Source organism: Lactuca saligna, chromosome 1 (genome assembly GCF_052625555.1).
Source record: "Lactuca saligna cultivar CGN05327 chromosome 1, ASM5262555v1, whole genome shotgun sequence".
NCBI classification, from domain to species: domain Eukaryota; kingdom Viridiplantae; phylum Streptophyta; class Magnoliopsida; order Asterales; family Asteraceae; genus Lactuca; species Lactuca saligna.
The window spans coordinates 83,547,290-83,573,830 of record NC_136417.1 but is presented as its reverse complement, the minus strand read 5'-3'; the positions used below and the strand labels follow the sequence as shown (position 1 = coordinate 83,573,830).

General features: G+C 29.7%; 2 protein-coding genes, 1 long non-coding RNA gene and 1 pseudogene across 4 annotated transcripts; 2 read left to right on the top strand and 2 right to left on the bottom strand.

Annotated features, from left to right (window-relative positions):
• Positions 1–881: 881 nt before the first annotated feature.
• Positions 882–2,128, bottom strand: LOC145009214 (transcription factor bHLH27-like; annotated as a pseudogene). Its single transcript, XR_013663797.1, has 4 exons — positions 2,119–2,128; positions 1,945–2,002; positions 1,593–1,847; positions 882–1,509 (listed from the first exon to the last, which is right to left on the bottom strand). The product of XR_013663797.1 is annotated as a transcription factor bHLH27-like (transcript).
• Positions 2,129–4,154: 2,026 nt separating this feature from the next.
• Positions 4,155–12,056, bottom strand: LOC145040636 (uncharacterized). The gene is made up of 5 exons (XR_013679901.1): positions 11,858–12,056; positions 11,581–11,717; positions 11,350–11,504; positions 9,573–9,669; positions 4,155–4,378 (listed from the first exon to the last, which is right to left on the bottom strand). It is a non-coding gene; the product is annotated as an uncharacterized LOC145040636 (long non-coding RNA).
• Positions 5,710–7,158, top strand: LOC145040629 (uncharacterized). The gene is made up of 6 exons (XM_078988538.1): positions 5,710–5,876; positions 5,957–6,165; positions 6,239–6,359; positions 6,437–6,616; positions 6,702–6,770; positions 6,846–7,158. Exons 1-6 carry the CDS (start codon positions 5,766–5,768, stop codon positions 7,053–7,055), a joined length of 900 nt encoding a protein of 299 aa, XP_078844664.1. The 5' UTR covers positions 5,710–5,765; the 3' UTR covers positions 7,056–7,158.
• Positions 12,057–14,010: 1,954 nt separating the features above from the next.
• On the top strand, positions 14,011–20,824 carry LOC145009207 (uncharacterized). Its single transcript, XM_078967890.1, has 10 exons — positions 14,011–14,074; positions 14,427–14,576; positions 14,680–14,748; positions 15,149–15,310; positions 15,462–15,719; positions 15,827–16,262; positions 16,387–17,315; positions 17,435–18,925; positions 19,058–20,389; positions 20,820–20,824. The coding sequence occupies exons 1-10, from the start codon at positions 14,011–14,013 to the stop codon at positions 20,822–20,824; spliced, it is 4,896 nt and encodes a 1,631-aa protein (XP_078824016.1).
• The last annotated feature ends 5,717 nt before the right edge of the window (positions 20,825–26,541 follow it).

The following is a 26,541-nucleotide window of genomic DNA, read 5'->3' as shown; positions in this document are numbered from 1 at the left end:
TAGCGAAAAGTGAATATACCCTTAAAGGTATAAAAGCTTAAGTATCTAAACCCACCATAATACGTCGTTTTGTTTGATATATTCATTATAATGTTCTTAAGCTTCGATCCCTAACTTGATTTACCTTCAAGATTTTCAAATTTTCATTATTATCTTCCCCTTACATCTCATCTTTTGTCGAACACCTATATGTAACAGGAAGATAAATATGAAATTTATAAAAATCTTGAAAGTAAATCAAGTTAGAAGTTGAGTTAGAAGAATATTTGACAACTACAATGTATATATATGATACAAACGACTTAATATGGTAAATTTGGGTACCTAAGCTTATATATCATTAAGGGTATATTGACAACTACAATGTATATATATCATTAAGGGTAAATTTGGGTACCTAAGCTTATATATATATATATATATATATATATATATATATATATATATATATATATATATATATATATATATATATATATATGCCTAGGTTATTCTATTTAAAGTAATTATTGTGTTATTGTATGCATAAATGTGGGCCAATCAAATTTAATTATTTTAAGAAAGTGATTAATATATATTATTGAATTAAATATAATTGAAAATATCATCTTAATTAATTACAAGGGTAATGTAGTCAATTAATATAGATTTAATAAAGGAAAATTGCATTTTTATAAAGGATCATAGATTCTATTAATTTTAAAAATCCGATTTTACGTATTATAATTTTTTTAATTCGAACATTCTAACAGAATATGTTTATGAATATATTCAAAAATAAAAATATTCTTGAACCATAAATAATAAAAATATTCTTGAACCTATTTCTTGATCATGAATTTAAAAACTTCTTGTAGAATAACAAATCCTTGAATAATCAATTGAAGAATAAAAACAAAAAACACATTATTTCTTATAGAATATGGGTAACAATTGTTAAGAATTACATTTACTATTAAGGAATAAAACTAAAAACAATCAAAACGGGAAAGAAAACATCAAAATCTAACAACGACTAATACATTCTAAAAGAATAATGTGGTCCGTTTCAATTTTGTGGTCTGTTCTTCAAGCATTAACATCTGTGATTCCAACAGAATTGGAATTCGTCTTTCCATTCCAATAGAATTGGAATTCGTGATTCCATTCCAATAAAATTGGAATCTCACCAATATCATCTATTGAATCATCTACCTAAACACTCTTCCATTCTCTATTCTTTTCTGCATCGATTCACAATCAATATTTAATACAAAAGAAAAATCACCCTTGCATTCCTTCTCTTCTTCGTTTTCAGTCAAGAACACACCACCTAAGTGTATGTTTTCTAGTGCAAACCTGAATGAAGAGTGTCTTGAAAAGGGTCTTAGGGAAAGCAGTGATGTTGGCAGTGACAACATTGAGCTTCAAAGATTCAAAAACCTCACAAATCTTGACCATCATGTCTCTTCTTTTCTTGCATTTCAAACTCACCAATGTTATCTTCTCTCCTACGTATGACACTTTTAACTGTTAATTAACAGTTTAACACAATCATCAATTTGAGATAAAATCATGAGAGTACGTAAAAACAGTTCAAGACTTTGACTTACTTCAATAATTTCAATCGGAAAGGCCCTTGAATCACTTGTATCTGGAGATTGCTGAATCCTTTTCTTCTTTGACTTTTCCATTGACATGAACACTATGTCCTGATCAAAATCGTAAACCCCAGATTCTGATTTTTGAGACTCTAGTTTCATTATCTCCTCTTGAATAATACTCCCTTGGAGGCCACCGACGACTTAGTTCCATCCGGTGAACTTGAATCACAATAATCGGAAAATGTTTCCTCTAATCCGCCCCAACTGTATTTCAGAAATTGCAGAAGAAGATGATGGATTCAGGTTTAAACAACGAAGAGAAAAGGAGAAGATCATATGATTAGTTAATTAGTATGATTACCTATCGAATTCTTCGGTTTGGAGAAACATATTAGTCTCCCAATAGTTTTTATACCCACCTGCACCGTTGCTTCGCTACTCCTTGTCGAGAGCTCCGTTTCTAGGGTTTGTGTCACAACTAGAAATTTTATGCCTTGTAACTTCAACACTTAAGTGAGAATTATGAATCTAGGACAGGAAAGCATGCATGATACTTATTCTATAACAACAAGTTTTCCATCAAACACTTCATACAAGCATTACAAAATACTCAACAAGCAATTGGGAACCCTAGAAGTTCTTGTTTAGGTCCATTTTGGTCTAGGACTTCCTTATTAGGCCCAATGGACCAATAAGCTTCCAATTTGACCATCTTGGACTTAGAACTCTTAAATGGGCTCTAATTGGATCCACTTTCATTTATTTCAACATTTTGGGCCATATTGGGCCTAGAATGAAATGAATTGAATATTATGAACTATTATGGACCATAATTAACCTAATCTAGCCTAATAAAGCATAAAAATCACACTTATATTTTATAAGGCCAACAATCATTCAACCTAACTCTAATATGGGCTTAGGGGCAAAAAGCCCAAAAATCCTTTCTCTCCTCTCTCCATTCTCGGCCCAAGACAAGCCCAAAAGAAAAGGAAGAGTTGACTTATTTCATGACACCTCATTTTTGTCCTTAGGTTTTCCATGCAACACACATATCTCCATGCAACAATCTTGTCAAACTTCTCACTCCTCCCCTCCCATCTTGTTTCGGCCGAGAGCACACACACACACACACCTCACAAAAACACTCTCTAAATTACTCAAGAATCATCCACTCTCTCCATCCAAGATCTTAAAAATTTGGCTAGAAGCTTAAGGATCTTCATAAAGTGATTCATCATTTAAGGTAAGTTAATGGCTAACTTATGATCTAACTCCCTTCACTTCATAAAAATCTCTTCTAAATTCATTCAATCTTGTGATCTTGCACCTTAGAAGCTCCTAAACTCGAGATCTTCAAGGAAAGGTTGCTAAGGCCGAAAATCACCTCATTTCTTTCCATCTCTTCTCCAAAACCGAAACCACACCCAAAGGTGAGCTTCATACTCCCTATTTTTTGGTTTTACAAGTTTTATGGGGGGGGGGGGGGGGGGGGGGGGATACAAGCAAATGTGTAGATCAATGAGTGTATGTATGTTTTGTGTGATTTCTATGTTTATATTTATGCTCTTATGTGATTGTGGTGTTGGATCTAGTCAAAAAGTCCTTAAAAACCGAGATTTACATTAGGTTTTATGAAACTAATATAAGTTGCATTATTACACACAAATCATTTCTAGAAAAATAACCAAGTTTGTTAATATGAACATCTTTGGACTAAAAACCCATTTTTTTTGGACTCAAAATGTGAAAAATATAAAATTAAAGGGCCCAAAATGACAAGATACGAATTTTGATGGTTGAAATGAGTCAAAATAGTTTCAACAGAGTATTTACTGAAAATATACTCTCTTGAAGGATTAAAATGTGAAATTTTTAAACCTAATGGGCCAAAAATGAACATTTCGGACCAGTAAGGCCCAATTTGCGAGATTTTCAAATTAGAGGGGCTAAAATGTACTTTTCTGTAAAACAGGGGACTACTAGTGCTCCAAGTCCATTTCAAGGGTTAAAAATACTTTTCATATTTAAAAGGGACCAAAGATGCAAAAAATTTCTATTTTGGGCCAAAAGTGTAAAACTTGCAAAAATAGAGGGTTCAGCTGAGAAAACTTCATTTTGAGGGACTAAAACTGTTTTTCAAATAAATTTGAGCTGAAAAATACATTTTCAACAAGTTTTGATACTAAAATGTCAAGAAAAATGGTTTAAGGACTAACATAGAAATTCTATTATTCAAATGGTCAAAATTGTAAATTTATCCAAAAGAAAGGGGCTGCAAAAAAAAAGAAAATCCTAATGTTTTAACCAATAAATCCGTTATGATAAAATACTAGTACCACGACTACCGACAAAACATAATACACCTTCAAATAGTACATGTAAAGTTTTAGTTTAAATTAATTAATACAGTATAAATATGTATTTTAAAAAACGTATATATAAATTTGATTTATAAAGTAAACATATATTTAAAATAAAAATAAAAAGTTATATATGTAGATTTATAAGGTGACTCTATTGCCACATGAGACCAACGTGTGCAATATGTGTACATAACAAGGATAATAATTAAACATACAAACGTGTTCATTTTTTTATTGGGTTAAATATGATACGCGTCAATTTGCATAACATCCCTTAATATAATAAATAAGTATAAAATAGGTCACGTGGCATTCACATAGCCCCCCAAAGCAATTTTTCCCACACTTTTCACTTAATGTCAATTTCCTATACTACCCTTGTGAAACCCAATCGGCTGCTTGATTTCTGCGATTCTTTTTGATTTCTTCCTGCAAAATTTAAATGAATTCAAATTAAATTATCATTATTTTGTTTCTAAAGATAACCGTATGTTTCTAATTTTTTCAAATATATCATCATATATCAACTCCTAAAAAAACGCAATTTACCTAATCAATTAATCTTAAATACATTCTCACGATTATTTTCATTCACATCTAATCCAAACTACGGAGAAAAAGAAAACTTTGCAAGAAATCTTCAAGTCGGCTGTTCTTATTGGTTTAAGGTATGATATTAATTTTTTTTTTTTGATTCTTATTCACTGTGTGCATGTTCAAGTCGTCTGATATATGTTTCTATTTCAATGTATTTCGCACTGTTATCAACTCTTCAAGTCGGCTGTTCTTATTGGTTTAAGTCATGATGTTTGGTTATGATCTTATAATTATTGATTTTGTTCATCTACATGTCGCGATTCTCTGTTTCTTTTTTCCCCGATTTGTAATTAGCCATAGCATGTCATTAATAATGAAATTAAAAACCAAAATTTATAAACAGTGTTTTTGTACCAGATGTTTGTTTTTTTTTTTCTGATTTGTAATCAGCTAATGCATGTGTGTGACTGCTTAACTGATTAATTACTTAATTGTATGTGTAGCACCTCAATAATTTCAAAAATGACCCTTTTGCCCATGGTCATAAATATATATTCACACACACTCATATAGACCAATTAAATATAAATGTTTCTCAAATAGCTGATTTGTATCTTTAGTTTATGATTGTATTAAAAAATTAAATCATTTTTAGAATGAAATTTATAATGTCTGTTTGTTTTTTTCTCTGATTTCTAATCAGCTAATGCATGTGTCTCACTGCCTAACTGATTAATTACTTAATTGTATATCTACCACCTCAATAATTAAAAAAAATGACCCTTTTGCCCATGGTCATAAATATATATCAACACACATACTGATATAGACCAATTAAATATAAATGTTTAAATAAAATTATATGTTTATTGTATGTGTGTTTTTGAATTCTGTTTGGTACTATTGCTTCTCATGGTCTTCAGTACAACACTAATATGCTTTAAATTTAAATGAAAACAGGAAAATGGATATTAGTTTTCATATTCTATCAATTGTTTGCAGGAAATGAATATCAATTGTAGTTTATTGGCTAATATGTTTTCCAATCTACTTTTATTGACTAATTTGTTTTTACAGGAATTGGTCAAGCCCAAAGTCATTTTGATGTAACCAAAATGTTCATTAATTCTGACATTGTTGAAATTAATGAGTTTAAGAAAGAGTTAGTTTTTTAGTTTATTTTGATTTAAACTTATTTATGTTATAATTATTTTTAAATGAATACAATTTTACATATATTTTTAAACATTACAGATTGAAAGCTGATAATAATGGAGGTATGTCTGAAAAAAATATAACTACACTCCCAAGCTACTCTTCTTCTTATATAGATGATTTTAAAGGGGAATTTCCTTTAAAAACTGTTTGTGAGATCACAGAACCACTGAAGGTATATTTTCTTTACTTTATATGTTTTAATTTAATTTAAACATTGTATTTTAATTTAATTTTACATTTTATTTGATATAGGAAATGAAATTTCTATTAGTTGGTACCATCGTCAATATAAGACAAAATCTACCTTGGTATTACGATGCGTGCTACAAATGTGGAAGAAGGATAAACAATGTGCCCCAAACCAATCTTTCCTATACCGCCCCCGGAAAGATGGAAGATAGTGTTGTTGTTAAGTGTAAAAATGCAACTTGCAACGGTTCAAATTTTCATACCGTTCTAAAGTATACACATATCTATTTAATTTAATTGTTTCATTTTTCAACAAAATTAGTATTAATCTAATATTTTTTTTAGGTATATAATTCCTATCAACGTCCAAGATCATACCGGTACCATCGGATTTACTCTTTTTGATAGAGAAGCAAAAAGGTTGTTGGAAATCAGTGCATTTGAGTTGAAAAAAATACATGAAGCGGTATAATATTTTATTAATATTATTCCTATCTAATAACAACACTATTGGTTTTAATATATTACACAACCTTCTTACAGGCTGGCGACAGTTTGGAACTATTTCCAAATCAAATGAACATCTTGAAAAACCGCAAATTTGCGTTTCTTGTAGATATTACATCCTACAATGTCACCAACTATAACAATATCTACACCATTGTCAGACTTACAGAAGATGTGTCCATTGTTTCCGAATTGGAAAGTAAACTAGAACTTATGGTACATAATGTTATGATGTTCAACATTTTTATTTGTTTTTTATTTAGATACATAACGTTTTACATATTTCAATTTTATTTTCTAGAGTGTTCAATCAGTGTCTTTAAATGAAGTACCCCTAGAATCATATGAAGTTGTTCAGAATGTTCAAAAGGTATATTATATTCCCCTATTAACTTTTATTTATATTTAATTATTCCAATTGTCAACTTATGTTTTTTTAATTTAGGATGTCATATCACAAACGGATGAGAGTTTTACTCCCTCAACAGCTGATAAATCAACCGCAACAAGTCCAATGAAAATATCAGGTGATTTGATGCGCAACCTCCATGACGTTTATGATGTTGATGGTGGAGGTGATTTGAGTTCAACAAAATCTAAAAGACTATCAATGGGAGACGGAATTTTACTTTTAGTTCCAAAAGTGGAAAAGTGAGTTGTTTTTTGTTTTAACAAAAAAATAATTACTTTCATCTTGGTTTGGTTTACAATAATGTTCCTTGATTTGGTACTAAAACTGGTTGGAAATGTTGGTGTTTATTGGACAAATTTTTAGACAATGGTTCATTTTAGTTTTTTTCATTATGTTCATTTGTTTATTGTTTTGGTTTTTATATAAACATTATAGTAATGCATTTCCATTTCATGATCTATAATAGCAATATACATTTTTAATGATAATATGTATTAATATGTTACCATAAGGTACCTAGAGAATTTGTTGTTCCACATGAGAAAATTTTAGGAGTTGAAGCTTTAAGGTGCCATTGATCTTGACTTTATTGTAGTAGTATTTTTTGTGAAAATGATTTCTTATATATTTACCGTAAGGTACCTACATCATTTTTTGTTCAAAGCCCGAGTAATGGAAATCCACCAACATTGTTTTTAGTCTTACAAGTTCAATTTACTTTTTGTGAATAAAAAAATTGTAATTCAAATATTAATGATATAACTGATAAAATGAACCTTGCTTTTCAGATATGGTTTGTGGCATGATGAAAAACAAATATTCTGCAAGAAAAATAAATGATATTTCTTCTTTTTTTGAAGAGTCTTTTGGTTAGAAGCATGGTTTCAATGGTTTAAGTTTAACACAACACAATCAGGTAAAATAAGTAATAAAGGGAAAAATGTAAGAATTAGCAATGTACTTTATATGTTAATCTTATTACAACATTTTACTTTAATTTTTTCTTATTATATCATTGTACTTTTAAATTATTTTTATTAGGGTATTCAACTATCAACAATATACCATAACAAACGGTATAACACATTTACATGGATTATTATTTTTATTTACCATAACTTGGTGATTTGAATTATAATGACATGGAATAAGTTATTACGTTTTGGTGCCATGTAATTTGACACATGTATAAACACTCACATGGATTATTAATTTTTCTAAAATTCAAGTTTTTATTTACTTTTTAGGTTTTTGGAGTTAGATTTGCTTTGATTTTTGATTTTTTTAGGATATAGTTATATAATCGACAAGCCAGCATAGGAGCAATTGTTATGGGTGTGGAAGAAAAAAGAGTCAAACCATCTTTGAACTAAACCCAAAGGTTATTATAACAATTTTATGTTTTTAACCTCATTTAAATTACATATATATATATATATATATATATATATATATATATATATATATATATATATATATATATATATATATATATGTTTCTGTGTTGCATGGAATTGTTTATGTTACAAAAGTTATATCACTAAACAAAATATTATTGTTCAAATGTTTTGGCATCCCCTTACACCATACATTATCTTCTGGTTTGCATGATTATCTACGTGCCTCACATATCCAATTAAAGACCGCCACTTGGATCTCAAATGTTGGATGCTTCTTGCAGCTAATTGCATGCACTATATCTCAAATCAGCTTATAAACAAAGAAGAATCCACCAAGTTACATGCGGAGACAACAAAGCAACTTACTGATTTTGATCTTTTGAAAAAAATAATTGTTAATATATTTTTTTTCTTTTAAATAATATCATTTTCCATCCCTATTTTTAAACACGACCTGTTATGTAAATGTGTTTTAGGATGTTCATGTTACTGTGTGTGTGTGTGTGTTTATGTTCATGTTTTAGTGTGTATATGTTAGTGTGGTTGTGGGTTGAGGTGGATGATCCAATTACTTATTTCTACTTTTGATTTAATATGCATGTTAATATCAAATTTCTTTCTTTCTTTCTGAATTTAGGAATGGTATATAATTGGTAACTTATTTCTACTCTTTATGTTATTTTTCTGGTGTGACAAATCTACACTAATATTTAGTGATTTTTTCATATTAAGTGAGTATGCCCACGGGGTTCAATAGATGGATGGGGTTAAACAACTAAAAAAGTAAAAAGAATGTATTCAAACAACATCGAATAGAAACAATCTCAATCTTGGATGTTCTTATACTGCAAGTGATATGTTGCAATTTTAATTGTTTCGAATGAGAAATAGAGTATACATCATGATATTGTTTTGCCACATATCCCACGTATGAGAAATGAAAGCTTTTATGTAGGAATAGTTTTTAATCTAAGTATTAATTTAATTTTTAATTGTTTGTTTCGATTATTATGTTTTTTTGGTTTATCCGAAGAAAATGATGTTATAATATAACAATATAATTATTCAATATTGTTAATACATTTTTAGTAAATATTTGATTAATCATTACGATTTTGAGTTATAAATAATTTTTTTTCCTTAACCGTGGTTTCCACGGGTTTTAACCTGATTTCTGGCTAGTAAAATATATTTTTATGCCATCACCTGGATAATAACATATATCATATTTTATTTTATTCATTTATTATATATAAATTTTAATTATATTTATAATTTATAATTTATATTTATAAATAAATAATTTATAATTTATAATTAAATAATAAAGACGACATCTTGGCAAAAATGATGCAATTACCTCCATTAAAGTCTCAGGTTGATTTTGATTTTCCCGATAGTACCCTTCAAACAATAAAAACGAGTGCTACATTTCTGGAGTTGATTTTGACTTATTCCTGCAAAATTCAAATTAATGGTAATTAAATAATTTTTATTTTATTTCTAAAGATAAGCGTATCTTTCAAATTCTTTCAAATATATAGTGATATCAAGTCCTAAAAAACGCAATTTTGAAGATAAATTTATCTTAAATGCATTCTCACGGTTGTTTTCCTTCACAGCGAATCCAAAATTCAGAGATAAAGAAAATGTTGCAGGCAATCTTCAAGTCGGCTGTTCTTATTGCTTTAAGGTATGATATTAAATTTTTTTTTGATTGTTATTCACTGTGTGCATGTTGAAATTTGAAATTCCATTTCATGATGTTAGAAACCGCAGGTAAGTAATGGAACCGCGGATTCCAACAGACTTGGAATTCGAAATTTCATTTCATGACATGTTAGTAATCCATTCGCAGCCAAGAATTGGAATTGTGCATTCAACATTTCGTTTAATTATGCATTTGGTTGAAATTTTAGACAAAAATTAGATTTTAACATTTATTTTTATTGATTTACATTCCAAAAAGGTGAATCACCGTTTAAAAAAAAACATAATTTCTCTTATTACTATGAATATAGTTCAGTTACTTATCAAACACATGCATACACACATATTTCATATTACTATGAATACTTCCATTTTTTTACTTGCATGCTATTTGCCAAACATATACATAAACACATTTATCCTTTTTATCTTTCTTTATCCTTTGTGATTTGTAGTAAATACTAATAAAGTATTGCTTTTTTCTTTTGTGAGTTGTTGTAAATAACAACAAACTATATTTAGTTTTTGTCATTAGACTAAATGAAAGAAATACTAATATACTTTCTTTTTTGTTTATTATAACATCTTACTTTATTCTCTTCCAATTACTGCATTGCACTTTGTAAATTATCCAAATATAACGTGTGTGGATTATTATCTTCAATTGTTAACAGATTATGGATTCCCAATTATAACATTTTACTTTGATAAATGACCAAATTGGTCCCTGCTTTTTAAAATTTTAAAGAGAATGTCCCTATTTCAAAGAACATTGCTATAGTTTTAAAGGAATGGTCTTGTGTGTCATAAAATTGTTTTACATGAATCATCCCTATTTAAGATCTTAGACATGGGAGATTTTTGTAATATAAAAATTAATACACTATTGGTCCAATATTTACATTGTTAAAAAAATATTTAAATAAATTGGAGGTTAGAATGGTCATTTACCTTCCAATCGTTTTTTATTGTCATGTATTCTGATGTATTAACTGAGACAACATACTAAATCTTTGTGTATGTTGAATTATATGAATAAGATCCAACTGATAAAAATTGCCCAAACTGGAATTACATGTCGATAGCAGATTTAGTTAAAATTAGAAAAAAAGGGTAAATGTGTAAATTAGATAAAATTTTAAAAGTACAATGTCTTAATAAGTTAAACCTCAAAGTACAATAATGTGTATGTTGCAGCTCTTTATCAAAGCACACAAGTGTTATTGATTGCGTTCATGAAATACTAACAAGTTAATATATTATAATACAAATATACATATTCTAGGTGGTGAAATCGTAACAACCTAACAATTTGGTATGTAACTTTATTAAATCAATAAAAAAAATTATGCAGATTGGAAACATAAATAAAAATATATCTTTTGTTGTTTTAATTAACGAAATAAATATTTTATATGAATACTCACCTGAAAAAACGCATATTCAAATTTCAAATATTGAATATTTGCTTCTTGAAATTTTTTCCAAATAGCCAAAAATTTATTCCAAACACATCGACGTTTTTTTTCCTTTGCTTTCTATATGTCTTCTACTCATGTACCATCCTTCTCCATCCATTTTCCTGCAAAATAAACAAGTAAGTTTCCTTTGATTTTAATCTATTTTCTGTCAAAAAAAATAAAAGGAAGAACAATTACCTAATATTACGTTCAATTATACTTCTTTTTATGACGTTCACAACTTGATTCGCTACTCATTTCAATAACCGATTGTATTACTTATGTGCTCATGATTTTTATTCAGTCCAAATCTTCAATAAATTCGATACATAGAACTAATGAAAAGATAGAAGAAGAAAACAAATGAATATGGAGCATATACATGTAATCGACTTAGGTTAATGGCATACATATAACAAATCGACAGAGAAGAAGAAAATCTAAGAAATTTAACCCATGGATGAAGCCTACTTACAGTTATCGGCGGTGGATCATAACGATTTGTCTATCGGTGTGGATGATACCGATTTCGTTAGGGCAATAATATGATATTTCAAAATACCCTTCTTCCCAGTTCTCATACCTCAAAATTTAGGTGGGTAAAGTTAGATTGGGGGAGGGGGTTTCATCGGTCGGTGCGATTCCTTTTCCCAATATGTATAAAATGTCTGTAACTACAATATGTATAATTTGTCTATACCAACAATACTAAAACTACATTTCTATAATTGAAATTTATAATCCACCGTAATAAAATTTATAATAGAAATAATGAAATATATATCTTCTCAATTTAAGGTTCCCTTTTAAGACAAAAATAAAGATGCGTTTAATATAAATATTGTGTTTAATATAAATATTATTTTTTCATATTTTATTTTATCAATTGTATAGAGCTATAGAATAAATATATTTTTTATATTAGGATATATAATAAAATACCACCGTAATAAAATTTATAATAGAAATAATGAAATATATATCTTCTCAATTTAAGGTTCCCTTTTAAGACAAAAATGAAGATGCGTTTAATATAAATATTGTGTTTAATATAAATATTATTTTTTCATATTTTATTTTATCAATTGTATAGAGCTATAGAATAAATATATTTTTTATATTAGGATATATAATAAAATACCACCGTAATAAAATTTATAATAGAAATAATGAAATATATATCTTCTCAATTTAAGGTTCCCTTTTAAGACAAAAATGAAGATGCGTTTAATATAAATATTGTGTTTAATATAAATATTATTTTTTCATATTTTATTTTATCAATTGTATAGAGCTATAGAATAAATATATTTTTTATATTAGGATATATAATAAAATACCACCGTAATAAAATTTATAATAGAAATAATGAAATATATATCTTCTCAATTTAAGGTTCCCTTTTAAGACAAAAATGAAGATGCGTTTAATATAAATATTGTGTTTAATATAAATATTATTTTTTCATATTTTATTTTATCAATTGTATAGAGCTATAGAATAAATATATTTTTTATATTAGGATATATAATAAAATACCACCGTAATAAAATTTATAATAGAAATAATGAAATATATATCTTCTCAATTTAAGGTTCCCTTTTAAGACAAAAATGAAGATGCGTTTAATATAAATATTGTGTTTAATATAAATATTATTTTTTCATATTTTATTTTATCAATTGTATAGAGCTATAGAATAAATATATTTTTTATATTAGGATATATAATAAAATACCACCGTAATAAAATTTATAATAGAAATAATGAAATATATATCTTCTCAATTTAAGGTTCCCTTTTAAGACAAAAATGAAGATGCGTTTAATATAAATATTGTGTTTAATATAAATATTATTTTTTCATATTTTATTTTATCAATTGTATAGAGCTATAGAATAAATATATTTTTTATATTAGGATATATAATAAAATACCACCGTAATAAAATTTATAATAGAAATAATGAAATATATATCTTCTCAATTTAAGGTTCCCTTTTAAGACAAAAATGAAGATGCGTTTAATATAAATATTGTGTTTAATATAAATATTATTTTTTCATATTTTATTTTATCAATTGTATAGAGCTATAAAATAAATATATTTTTTATATTAGGATATATAATAAAATAAAAAATATTTATATGTAATCATATTACGATAATTAACCGACCAATTGCAATTATATGTCAAATATTAGTATTTTTATTTTCTTTAATTTAGTCATATTTTTTTTATTGCCTGTTATCTTATCTTATAAAATAAATGTTGTTATTTGTTCATATTGTAGATATTTTTTTAAAGTTTGTTACAACTTTTTTAAGTTCAAAGTAAATCATTTAATAATATAAAAATATGATGATATATTGACATAAGAAGAAAAAGCAAATACATTGCCTATTTCATCGACCGCTGAAGATTCATCATCTGCAATATTTGAATCAACGATTACAAAGATATATTTCTTTCTTCACTATTATTATTGATTATATATTATTACGAAAAAAAATTAATGTTAACCAATTATTTATTATTTTAAATTTTATATCAGCACAATTATTTACACTCTTATATATTTATATGATATACTTGTATTCCTTATGTAGAAACAAACCATCGAAAAAAATGAAAAGAAAATCCAATGTTCTCAATCAATCTGCTTCAAATGTTTTGAAAAACATGGATAACTGTAATTTACTTTTTTTTTCAAATTTTTGACTTCACTTACTTATTAATTAATTTATAATATTTATTCATGTTAATTACAATATCACTATTCTTCATTTTTTTTGTAAATTTTGATATCTTTTTTTATTAGACAATCAAAATCAAAATCAAAATTATAATTCTATTGCAAATTTTGACAGTTGGGTAACCCATCTCCCATATGTAACTGAAATACAACCTATTTAATTGAGCTTTTTTTAATAAATAAATAATACATTAATACATTATGCTATAATTTATTATTTTAACTGCTTAATTGTTATCTGTTAAGCATATTAATTTATAAACTAATTTTATTTATCTTAACTGTTAAGGTTGCAGACATACAATGCATTCACATTCTTCTAAAAAGACTATAAAACTAAATAGTTTCTATTTAGATAATACAAAAAATATTAATTTGAGTACTACATCAACAATTCTACCCTCAACACCTACAGCTGTTAAAACTTCAATTTACAAAGGTAACTTTTTTCTTATTGAAAATTTATTTTTGTTATTCTTTATTTTTTAATTCACATAATATTTATTTTAATAACATACATTTTTTTAAACATAAAAAAATAGATAAATTGTCAAATTCTTCGTCCGCTTCAACTCAATATGCTTCAAAAATGGTGACCCATGGTTACAAAGGTACGTTTTTTATTCAATATTATTATATAAACATATTATTTACGTAATTATGCATTTCATATACATACATATTATCTCTTATGCAGAAAACATCAATAACATGTACCATTTGCAAGCCAAAGAGAAAAGAAGACAAAGAAAAATATATTTGAAAAATAAAAGATCGAAGATAATGAATACAACATCCAACGTTCCAAGTACAGCAGTACCGCATCTCTTAAAATATATAATTATTTATAAGCATATTATTATTTCATTCCATGTTTTACGCTTATTTTTCATTTATATAGAATAAATGTTTTCTCATATTCTTTTATTATCCTGGAATATTATATGATTGCAAAAACTACTTTGTTTTATACATATGTGTTCAGTTTTCATAAGTTGTTGTTCTTTGCAGATTTGTCAAGCAACTTTGTTCCTCAAACTGAAAATGTCAATTCATTTAATTCGCCAAGAATCCAAAATACAACCATACAATACTCTCATTCCTTTACAGATGTTAGAACTCCGTTATCTAACATTACAAATGTTAGAAATCCGTTATCAAACATTACAAATGGTAATAATGTATTGTTTTCAAAATATACTATTATTACTTTTCTTTATAATCCGGAGGATATATATATATATATATATATATATATATATATATATATATATATATATATATATATATATATATATATACTTATTTTTTTTATTTTCTTTAGATAACATCGGTTTCGATAAATCTGTCACTTCCAAGTTACCAGACAAAAGACAGTACTATGTACTTTCAAATGATATAACATCGAAAAATGCATCTACAATAAGTGCTTCTTCATCATCAATCAAGTTAAATTCAGGATGTCATAAATTAAAAAGGAAGACGACACATTTATCACCTATCCCGTTGATTGATTTGACTGAAAATGTAGAAAATATCGATCAACTCATAAATGAAAACCTGATACTTGGTATTTCAAATGGTAATAAAAAATTAATATCCATTTTCATTTTTTATTACATTTCAAATAATTGGTTATATATACTTATAAATTTCACTAATATTTTTTTCTACGCTTTTTTTTTATAGAATATTTGGATCATGGTGATCAAAATGTTGTATGTCAAACATGTCATGCAAAATTATGGAGAAATGAATCCATCAGAGGTAAAGAAAAAGGGAACACGGATTATTCTTTATGTTGTGGTTACGGCAAAGTGCAACTTCCAGATTTAAAGAAAGCACCCCCCGGTTATGAAAGAATGTTTCGAAATATGGATTCTAAAAGCAAACAATTCATGAAAAACATTAGACGTTACAATTCAATGTTTTCTTTTACATCGATGGGTGGTAAAATTGATTCTTCAATCAATAGAGGAAACGCTCCATACATTTTCAGACTGGGTGGTCAAAATTATCATAGTATTGGAAGCCTTTTACCAGCAAAAGGATCGTTACCAAAATTCTCTCAGTTATACATTTATGATACTGAGAACGAAATTTCAAATAGACAAAGATGCTTTGGGTATTTTTTTCAGCCTTCTTATTCATTATTATTCATTATATATATATATATATATATATATATATATATATATATATATATATATATATATTACTAACGTTATGTATAATTTCATTTATTTTAGTGGAGAAAAAGATCAACCAACGACAATTGATAGTGATATTATTCAAGATATTAAGGTGATGCTGGATTCAAATAATGTGTTGGTTAGATCTTATAGGATGGTAAGAGATACCTTTCAGAAAAATCCTCAAGTTCATATGAAACTACGACTTGTCGGGAGAAGGGAACAAGATGCAAGAACATATAACCTACCGACTGCTTCTGAGGTTGCCGCTTTAATTGTCGGTGACATTTGTGATTCAATTGAAAAGAGAGATATTGTTGTAGAAACAAAAACTGGATTTCTACAACGTATCAGTGAATTGCATCCTTCATACCTTCCTCTTCAATATCCATTGTTGTTTCCATATGGAGATGATGGTTACAGTGTTGACATTCTTCATAGAGGTTTGTCATTTACGACAAAAAGCAAGCGGGCGAAATGTACAATGAGAGAATATTTCGCTTTTAGAATTCAAGATAGAGATCATTCGTTCTCGCTCATTCTTAATTCAAAAAGATTGTTTCAACAGTTTTTGGTAGATGCCTATACTATGATTGAAACTGAGAGATTACATTACATACGTAGGCAACAACATGTTCTTAGATGCGAGTCTTACGAGAATTTACGCAAGCAAAAAGCTCAAGGATCCAATAAAGTCTCAAATGTCGGCCAACGTGTCATATTACCTTCATCCTTTACCGGTGGTGCACGCTATATGTTGCAAAATTATTTGGATGCCATGTCACTATGTAAATGGTTTGGATATCCAGATTTTTTCATAACATTTACGTGTAATCCCAAATGGCCAGAGATTAAAAGGTTTCTTAAGGATACTTCACTTCAACCAGAAGACAGGCCTGATATATTATGTAGGTTGTTCAAGATCAAGCTCGATGCATTTATTAAAGACTTAAGGGAGAATAAAATTTTCGGCAAAGTTCAAGCATGTAATTAAATTTATATTTTTTCATTATTCATAAAACATTACTCTTATTATAGTATATTTTTTTATATGTTTTTTTTTTACTAATCATATTTTGTTTTTTTTTTGCCAAATATTATGCAGATGTTTATACCATTGAATTTCAAAAAAGAGGTTTGCCGCATAGTCATATATGCTTATTTATGCATTCTGACAACAAGTTACCCACTGTTGAATTAATCGATCCTATAATTTCTGCCGAGATACCAGACAAAATTGAAGAGCCTGAATTGTATTCACTTGTCAATGAGTTCATGATTCATGGTCCATGTGGAGCTGAAAATAACAATTGTCCATGCATGGTGGATAAAAAGTGCTCTAAAAACTTTCCAAAACAATTATATCATCATTCCTCTGTTGATGACAATGGTTTTCCATTATATAGGAGAAGAAACGATGGTCATATATGCTTATTTATGCATTCTGACAACAAGTTACCCACTGTTGAATTAATCGATCCTATAATTTCTGCCGAGATACCAGACAAAATTGAAGAGCCTGAATTGTATTCACTTGTCAATGAGTTCATGATTCATGGTCCATGTGGAGCTGAAAATAACAATTGTCCATGCATGGTGGATAAAAAGTGCTTTAAAAACTTTCCAAAACAATTATGTCATCATTCCTCTGTTGATGACAATGGTTTTCCATTATATAGGAGAAGAAACGATGGTCATTTTGTAGAAAAATCAGGTGTCAAGTTGGATAATAGAAATGTTGTTCCATACAACAAATACCTATTAAAAAGATATCAGACACATATTAATGTTGAATGGTGCAACCAGGGATCTTCTATAAAGTATCTCTTTAAATACATAAACAAGGGTCCTGATAGAGCTACAATTGTTGTTGTACCAACAAACAATGAATGTGAAAATAATGATACGGTCGATGAAATAGCTGAATATTACGATTGTAGATATTTATCTGCATGTGAAGCATCATGGAGAATTTTTAAATATGATGTACATTGCAGGTATCCTTATGTGGTTAGACTACCTTTTCATCTTCCTAATCAACAACAGATTGTATATGGCGAAGACGATGATATCGACGATGTTCTGGACAAACCTTTTGTTGCTGCTTCAAAATTCACAGCTTGGATGGAATGCAATGCAATTAATAGTGAAGCACGAGAACTTACATATGTTGAATTTCCTACAAAGTTTGTTTGGGTATTAAATGATAGGTTTTGGAAGAGAAGGAAAGTAGGAAAAGCCATTGGTCGAATTCATTCGGTTTCACCTAATCTTGGCGAAGCTTATTTTTTAAGGATTCTTTTAAATAAAGTTAAAGGTCCGACATCATTTGATGAAATTCGCACGGTTAATGGTGAAACATATTCTTCTTTTAGAGATACTTGTTATGCACTCGGGCTATTAGATGATGACAAAGAATACATCGATGCAATTAAAGAAGCAAGTCATTATGGATCTGGTTTTTATCTACGCTTCTTATTTGCCACGTTGTTGATGTGTAATAGTATGTCTAAACCAGAGGTTGTTTGGGAAAATACATGGGAATATTTGTCGGATGGAATTTTATATAACCAACGACAAAAGTTGAAGTCTCCAGGTATTTAATTAATTTTCTTTATTTATTTTTAAAATATTTTATTTTTCTTATCAACACTCGTTAAAAATTATTATAAATATTATTAAATATTGTATTTTATATTTTATAATTAATTTAAAATTTATGTTGCAGACTTATCACTCGGTGAAGATGAAGTTAAGAACTTAACTTTGTTTGAAATAGAACAAATTTTACTTCGAAACAACTCCACTCTCAAAAATTTCACAAAGATGCCTTACCCAGATGTTGAATCAGTTTCTTCTTCGAACAATCGACTTATCATTGAGGAGCTAGATTACAACATTCCCGTTATGAAGAATGAGTTTGATCATATGTTTGTTGCATTAACAAATGAGCAACGTAATATTTTCCTTAACATCATGAGTGTTGTTAAAGAAAATAAAGGAGGTGTTTTCTTCGTTTATGGTTATGGTGGAACGGGTAAAACTTTTCTATGGAAGACAATATCTGCAGCAATTAGATCACACGGTAATATTGTTTTAAATGTTGCTTCAAGCAGTATTGCTTCGTTATTGTTGCCCGGTGGTAGAACAGCACACTCTCGATTTATACTTCCATTTGAACTTACAGAGGATTCTTTTTGTAAAATAAATCCAGATGATGACTTGGCTAACTTATTAAGAAAAACCTCTTTGATAATTTGGGATGAAGCACCTATGATCCATAAGCATGCATTCGAAGCTTTAGATCGAACTTTGAAAGATGTATTAAGGTGTGGAAATTCTAGCATCTCAAATATTCCTTTTGGAGGGAAAGTTATAGTTTTTGGAGGAGATTTCAGACAGATTCTACCTGTTGTTCCGGGTGGCAGCAGACAGAATATTGTTAATGCTTCTTTGAGTTCTTCATATTTATGGCAACACTGCAAAGTGTATAGATTAACAAAAAACATGAGGCTAACTGTTGGAAGGGATCAACCTGATATAGAAAAAATAAGAGATTTTGCAAATTGGTTATTGGATATAGGAGAAGGCAAACTCGGTGGTCCGAACGACGGTGAAACGATTATCGATATTCCGAACGATATTCTCATTAATGATCCAGATGATCCTATAGGTTCATTAATTGAGTTTGTATATCCTTCAATTTTGGAGAAGTATAGCAGTACAAATTATTTCCAAGAAAGAGCTATACTTGCTCCAAAGAATGAAGTTGTTCAGGAAATAAACGATCGTTTGCTTAAGAAGTTTCCGGGAGATGAGGTTGAATATTTAAGTTCAGATAGCCTATGTCAGTCCGAATTTGTCCATGATCAGTTTGATGCAGATTTATACTCGCCTGATGTATTAAATGGTCTTAAAGTATCCGGTCTACCAAATCATAAGTTAGTTTTAAAAATTGGTGTTCCAGTAATGTTACTGAGAAATATTGATCAGAAAAACGGCTTATGTAATGGTACTAGACTACAGGTTATATCATTGGGCAAACGTGTTATCGAGGCACGTATAGTGTCTGGAACTAATATTGGAAACCGGACTTTTATTCCAAGAATGTCTTTAACTCCATCAGAAAAAAAAATTCCTTTCAAATTCACAAGAAGACAGTTTCCTTTGGCGGTATGTTTTGCAATGACTATTAATAAGAGTCAAGGACAATCGTTATCGAAGGTTGGTTTGTTTCTCAAATATCCGGTTTTTTCACATGGCCAATTGTATGTTGCATTATCAAGAGTACAAAGCAGAGAGGGATTGAAATTATTAATTTTAGATAAAGATGGTAGACTGACCAATAAAACTTCCAATGTTGTTTATAAGGAAGTTTTTCGTAATTTATAAGCAACTTCTTTGTAGCATCTTTTACTCATTTTTACTGAAGCACATTTCATCCATCATAATAATTTATTTATTTATAATTAATTATTATATTTTTTTAGTTTAATTTCATTAAATACATATATACTTTGTTTTGTATCAAATCAATTCCGATGTTGTTTTGGGTTTTTTTGGTACGTATTTAAAATTATGTTGCATTATATAAAGCAATATCTTTTATAAAATATGTGGATGTGGATTTAAATTTGTGATTAAATTCTCAAAGTTTACAAATTTAATAAAAATAGATAACATATACTAAAAAAAACAATAGCATTGAACGGCTTTCAATGTTATAGTTAGTAAGCCTAAAAAATAAACACATGACACAGTAAATCAATGTAAAGTTTTTAGAAAAACAGATGAAAACAACAACATATTTCTATTAATACAACGTGCACTCACCATGAATGAATAACAAGCAGTGAAAAACAAGATTTTATTAATCTTCATTTGTAGTTAAATAGTTACAATTTTTTGTGTAATTAAATACTTACAAATAAAAAACTTATTTCAAGATACTATATAAATTTTCTAAATTAATCATATATTATTTATTACATAATTATATTTTAAATTCTATTTAACTTTAACACCTGTGGGTCCCACGGGTTTTCACCTAGTATATTATATTAGTATATTATATGAAGATACATCCACTTTTTCTTGGCCACTAAGCCATGCATTTTTTTTACACGTAGCTTGCAAAGAGGCCTATAAATACGTTGGTTCTTTTTATAGTTTTATAATAAAAATAAGTACTTTCAAAATTATCTCTAAGTTATAGTCCGAAGATATATTCTCCGGAATACTCATGTTATAAAAGCTTTTGAGATAATTTTTTTATATATTAGTTTGGTTATTGATATTTATATTTTTATAATTACGAATTTAAGATGTTAGAATGTAAAGGTATTACATAATTAAAACATTACTAGTTATATTATAACTTATGTTTATCTGGTTGATAACTATTTTTATAAGACAAAAAAAGTTTATATAAAATAATTAACGAGACGTTATTATATAACTAAAATATTATTATTAGTTGTAGCCTATATTTATTTTGATTGGTAATCTTAGATACAATTTTTAACTGTTTAGATTAAGGAAAAACATTCGCAAATACTCATAAATTGAGAGATACATATGTTATATCAGGTGAGTGTATATATAGTCACTATCATCTTATACATAGACATAAGATTTTTCTATAAAATACGTGCTATGTGTATCTATATTGATTGTTTATTTGAGTTGGATTTTGAATGAATGTTTTATACATGTTTAAAATGATTTAAAATATGTATATATATTTTATCAACAAATATGTTGGGTATAACATGAGTAGATGAAATAAGTTGATGTGTGATAAAATGATGAGACGTCTCGATGTTATTATGATCCAGTCATCTAGCGGAGTATAGATGATGACCACGGACTTTTCTAGACAGTCCAATGGAATGCTGGCATGCTCGCAACCTGTAGGTGTTAATGAGCTTGGTGTTCATTTGATGTACTTCATCCCCTACATGGTTGCCTTATTTGACATAAATTGCTTGGAAACCCCCAAAACAGTGTTGTCGGCCCGATGAAAATCCTTAGACTAGGTCCCTTGTGATAGTTGTTTTAGGGACGTAAGGTGAGGATAACGGGAATGGGTAATCGGGTTATTGTTGTTTGATGAAATTAATAAATTTATTTATTATGCGTTGAAAACCTTATATGATCACCAGGCTTCCAAGCCTAACCCACTCAGTTTTCTTTGTATTACATGCAGTGGCAAAACAGCATAGTTGGACAATGACAAGGGATTTTGGATTATAGGCCTATAGTTGTAAATAACTGTTGTAAGGCTTATAATGTAATGTTTATACTTTTGGTCTGTATCGGAACATGACATCCCGAAATTTTGTTATATAATGAAAATACATTTCTTTAAGAAATGATTTGATAAATTTTTATCATATTTTGTTTTGGGAACAACAACTACAACTCTTTTAATCAAAGGATTACTCTGATTTTATTTTAAAAGCATAAATTAAATCGGTCTTTTCTGGCCATGAAATTGGGGATGTCACTGTTGGTATCAGAGCATAAGTTTAAGCGAACTAGGAATTTGTAGGATTTCTAGACATAAACCTAGAATGTTAAGTGAAGATTGTGAGATGAGTGTTTATCATATTTTAGACACGAGCACTAGAATATTTTAGGAAAATGCCTAAAATGTTTTTATTTGCTAAATGTTATATGTTTGCCATATATGATATTATTTGTTCGGATCTATGGTCTGTTGTCGACCGGATCTAGAAACCTTATGTGTGTAGGATTATAAGCGTATAAGTACGGTATTACAACTAGCATGTAAACGTTTCAGAGTGATATAGATGATTTAAATATCTATCATGAATGAGGATCTAAATTCACCATTATTCGGTCTGTAGATAAAAAATGGCAAGAACTACAAGCGGAGTTGGAAACGCAAACGGAAATAGGAATCAACATCCTCAACCACCAACGATTGAGCAGCTACCTGTTGTAGCAGCTGCACCTGGGCCAATGACAATGGTTGGGGTACAAGCAATGATGCAGACGATGTTGAATCGTCAAATGGAAGAAACTAGACGTCTGCTTCAGTAGAATCGTGAAGAACTTACAATACCAATTGAACGACCTGAATTGAATGAAGGGTAGTCGGAAGGAGGGAACTTCAGTGGGATTATTAGTTAAGGTAACCAACCTATAGTTAGACAAAACAACTAAGATAAAGGAAATGATGGACTTGAATGCAAGTACAAAGATTTTCTGACTTGCAAACCATCGACCTTCACTGGAAAAGAAGATCCGATCAGAGTTATGGATTGGATCTCAGAAATGGAGTTGGATTTCATGACATGTGGTTGTAAGGGAAAATTACAAATCACATATGCAGTACGTCAATTCAGAGGTGGCGATGTTCGTTGGTGGAACACTCTAGGGAAGACCCTAAGCCCCAACGAGCCACTACAATTGACATGGCCAGAGTTCTTAGTATACTTTAAACGCAAGTTCTGCTCCGCCCAAAATCTACTAGAGCTAGAGAACTAATTCCTGATGTTGAAGAAGGACAACATGTCCATTGATGAATACACCAATGCATTTACAGACAAAATGGAGTTTGCTTTGCGCATCGTTCCAGACGAGCTGACAAAAGTTGACCAGTGCGACAAGCACCTACTTTGGAGGCAACTATTTCGGTTGCCAAGTCTGTTGAGGAAATGATTAAGGGGAGAACCGCCAGCAAGGTGGAAGTTGGCGAAAAGAGAAAGTCTAAAGAAACTTCAGGTTCTAGCAAGAAAAGCAAATTTTCGAAGTCTAATTCGAAGAAGTTTGGAGGAAGAGGAGGAGGCGAGGAAAAATGGTGTGATAAGTGCAAGAAAAAACACTTTGGGAAATGTAGTGAGGAGGTGACTTTCTACAAATATGGAAAGACTGGGGATTATGTCAATGAGTGTTCATCCAACAAGAGGGTATGCTTTGGATGTAATGAGGAAGGGCACATTTTGAAAGACTGTCCAAAAAGGAAGGAGGCAACATAACCCAACATTCCACCAAAACCAAAGGCGAGAGCCTTTCAGATGACACTTGAAGCTGCGAAAGAAGAAGTTGATGTCGCTTCAGGTACCTTTATTGTAAACGAATTGCCTGCCCAAATTTTGTTTGATTCCGGAGCCAACTACTCCTTTATTTCGCATGAATTTGGTAGAAAACTAGTTTTGCCTGTTGATAGACTAGTTAATGCTTTAATATTCGAGGTTGTTAGTGGCAATTTTATACATGTTAGCCACCGCATGAAAAACATCTTCATCGACTTGAATGGGAATAAGTTCTATGAGGAATTATTGTCTATTGAGTTAAATGGTTTCGACATCGTACTGGGAATGGATTGGCTTAGCGCCAATGATGTCGAAATATTATGCAAGAAGAAGATAGTAAAAGTAAACCCACCACGGAAAGAGTCATTTATAGTGTATGGGGATAAACGCAAAGTAAATTCTTAAATCATTTCCACAATGAAAGTCAGAAAGTGTTTGGCCAAGGGATGTACATCGTATCTGACATTCATGATTGATGCAAAGAAGGAGAAAAGGGAGGTGCATAGTATACTAGTGGTGTGTGATTATCCAGAAGTATTTCCCGAAGATCTTCCTGAATTACCTCCTGATCGACAAGTAGAATTCCATATCGACTTGTTTCCAGGAACTACACCAATAGTAAAAGCATCGTACCAATTAGCACCAACAGAGATGAAGGAGCTTATGACGCAACGTCATGAATTATTGGACAAAGGTTTCATTAGACCTAGTTCATCACCCTGGGGAGCTCTGGTGTTATTCGTGAAGAAGAAAGATGTAAGTATGAGAATATGTATTGATTAGAGAGAGCTGAATAAGGCAACAATAAAGAACAAGTATATGTTGCCAAGTATTGATGACTTGTTCGATCAGCTGCAAGGTTCAAGCTATTTCTCAAATATCTATCTAAGGTCAGGATATCATCAGCTAAAGGTGAGAGAGCATGATGTTGAGAAAACTGCATTCAGAACAAGATATGGACACTACAAGTTTTTGGTTATGTCGTTTGGACTAACCAATGCTCCAGCAGCGTTCATGGATTTAATAAACAGGGTTTGTAAACCTTTCCTTGATAAATCTTTGATAGTGTTCATAGATGACATTCTGATTTATTCGAAAAGCCAGGAAGAGCATGGCAGACACTTGCGAGATGTGTTAAAACTTTTAAAGAAGGAGAAGTTGTATGCAAAGTTCTCCAAATGTGATTTTTGGATTCAATAAGTCCAATTTTTGGGTCATGTGGTCAACCGAGAAGGGATAATGGTTGATCCCGCAAATATTGAAGATGTAATGAAGTGGGAACAACCGAAAAGTCCCACGGAGATCCGAAGCTTTCTAGGATTAGCTGGATATTACCAAAGGTTAATCCAAGGCTTTTCTTTGATAGCTACTCCATTAATAGCTTTGACCCACAAAGGAGCTATTTATACTTGGAGTGATAATCACAAAGAAGCATTTGAGTTGCTAAAGAAGAAACTATGTGAAGCATCGATTCTTTCTCTACCCGACGGAGTCGAAGACTTCACTGTCTATAGCAATGTGTCTGGTGTTGGTTTGGGTTGTGTTTTGACCCAAAGAGAAAAGTTGATAGCGTATGCATCTCGACAGTTGAAGGAGCATGAAAAGAACTACCCCATTCATGATCTGGAGTTGACAGCAGTAGTTTTCGCTCTAAAGATATGGAGACATTACCTCTACGGCTCAAAGTGCAAACTTTTCACTGATCATAAGAGTCTCCAATATCTCTTTAATCGGAAGGAATTGTATATGAGGCAAAGATGTTGGCTAGAATTACTCAAGGACTACGACTGTGATATACTTTACCACCCTGGTAAAGCCAATGTTGTCGATGATGCTCTCAGTCGGAAGGTAAACCTTGAAAAGAAAAGACCAAGAGCGTTGAGAATTGAAGTTGTTTAAACAATTGTGGAGAGTATAATGAAAGCTCAGGAAGAAGCTTCAGAGAAGAATGACCAAAAGGGAGAACGTTTGGGCAAAACGTTAGTGTTCGGTATAAGCAGTCAAGGACTGAAGGTATTCCAAGATCGAATTTTGGTACCTAAGACAGGAGGAATAAGAGATCTTTTGATGGAAGACGCTCACAAGACCATGTACTCGATTCATCCCAGCAGCACGAAAATGTATAGGGACCTGAAACCCTATTACTGGT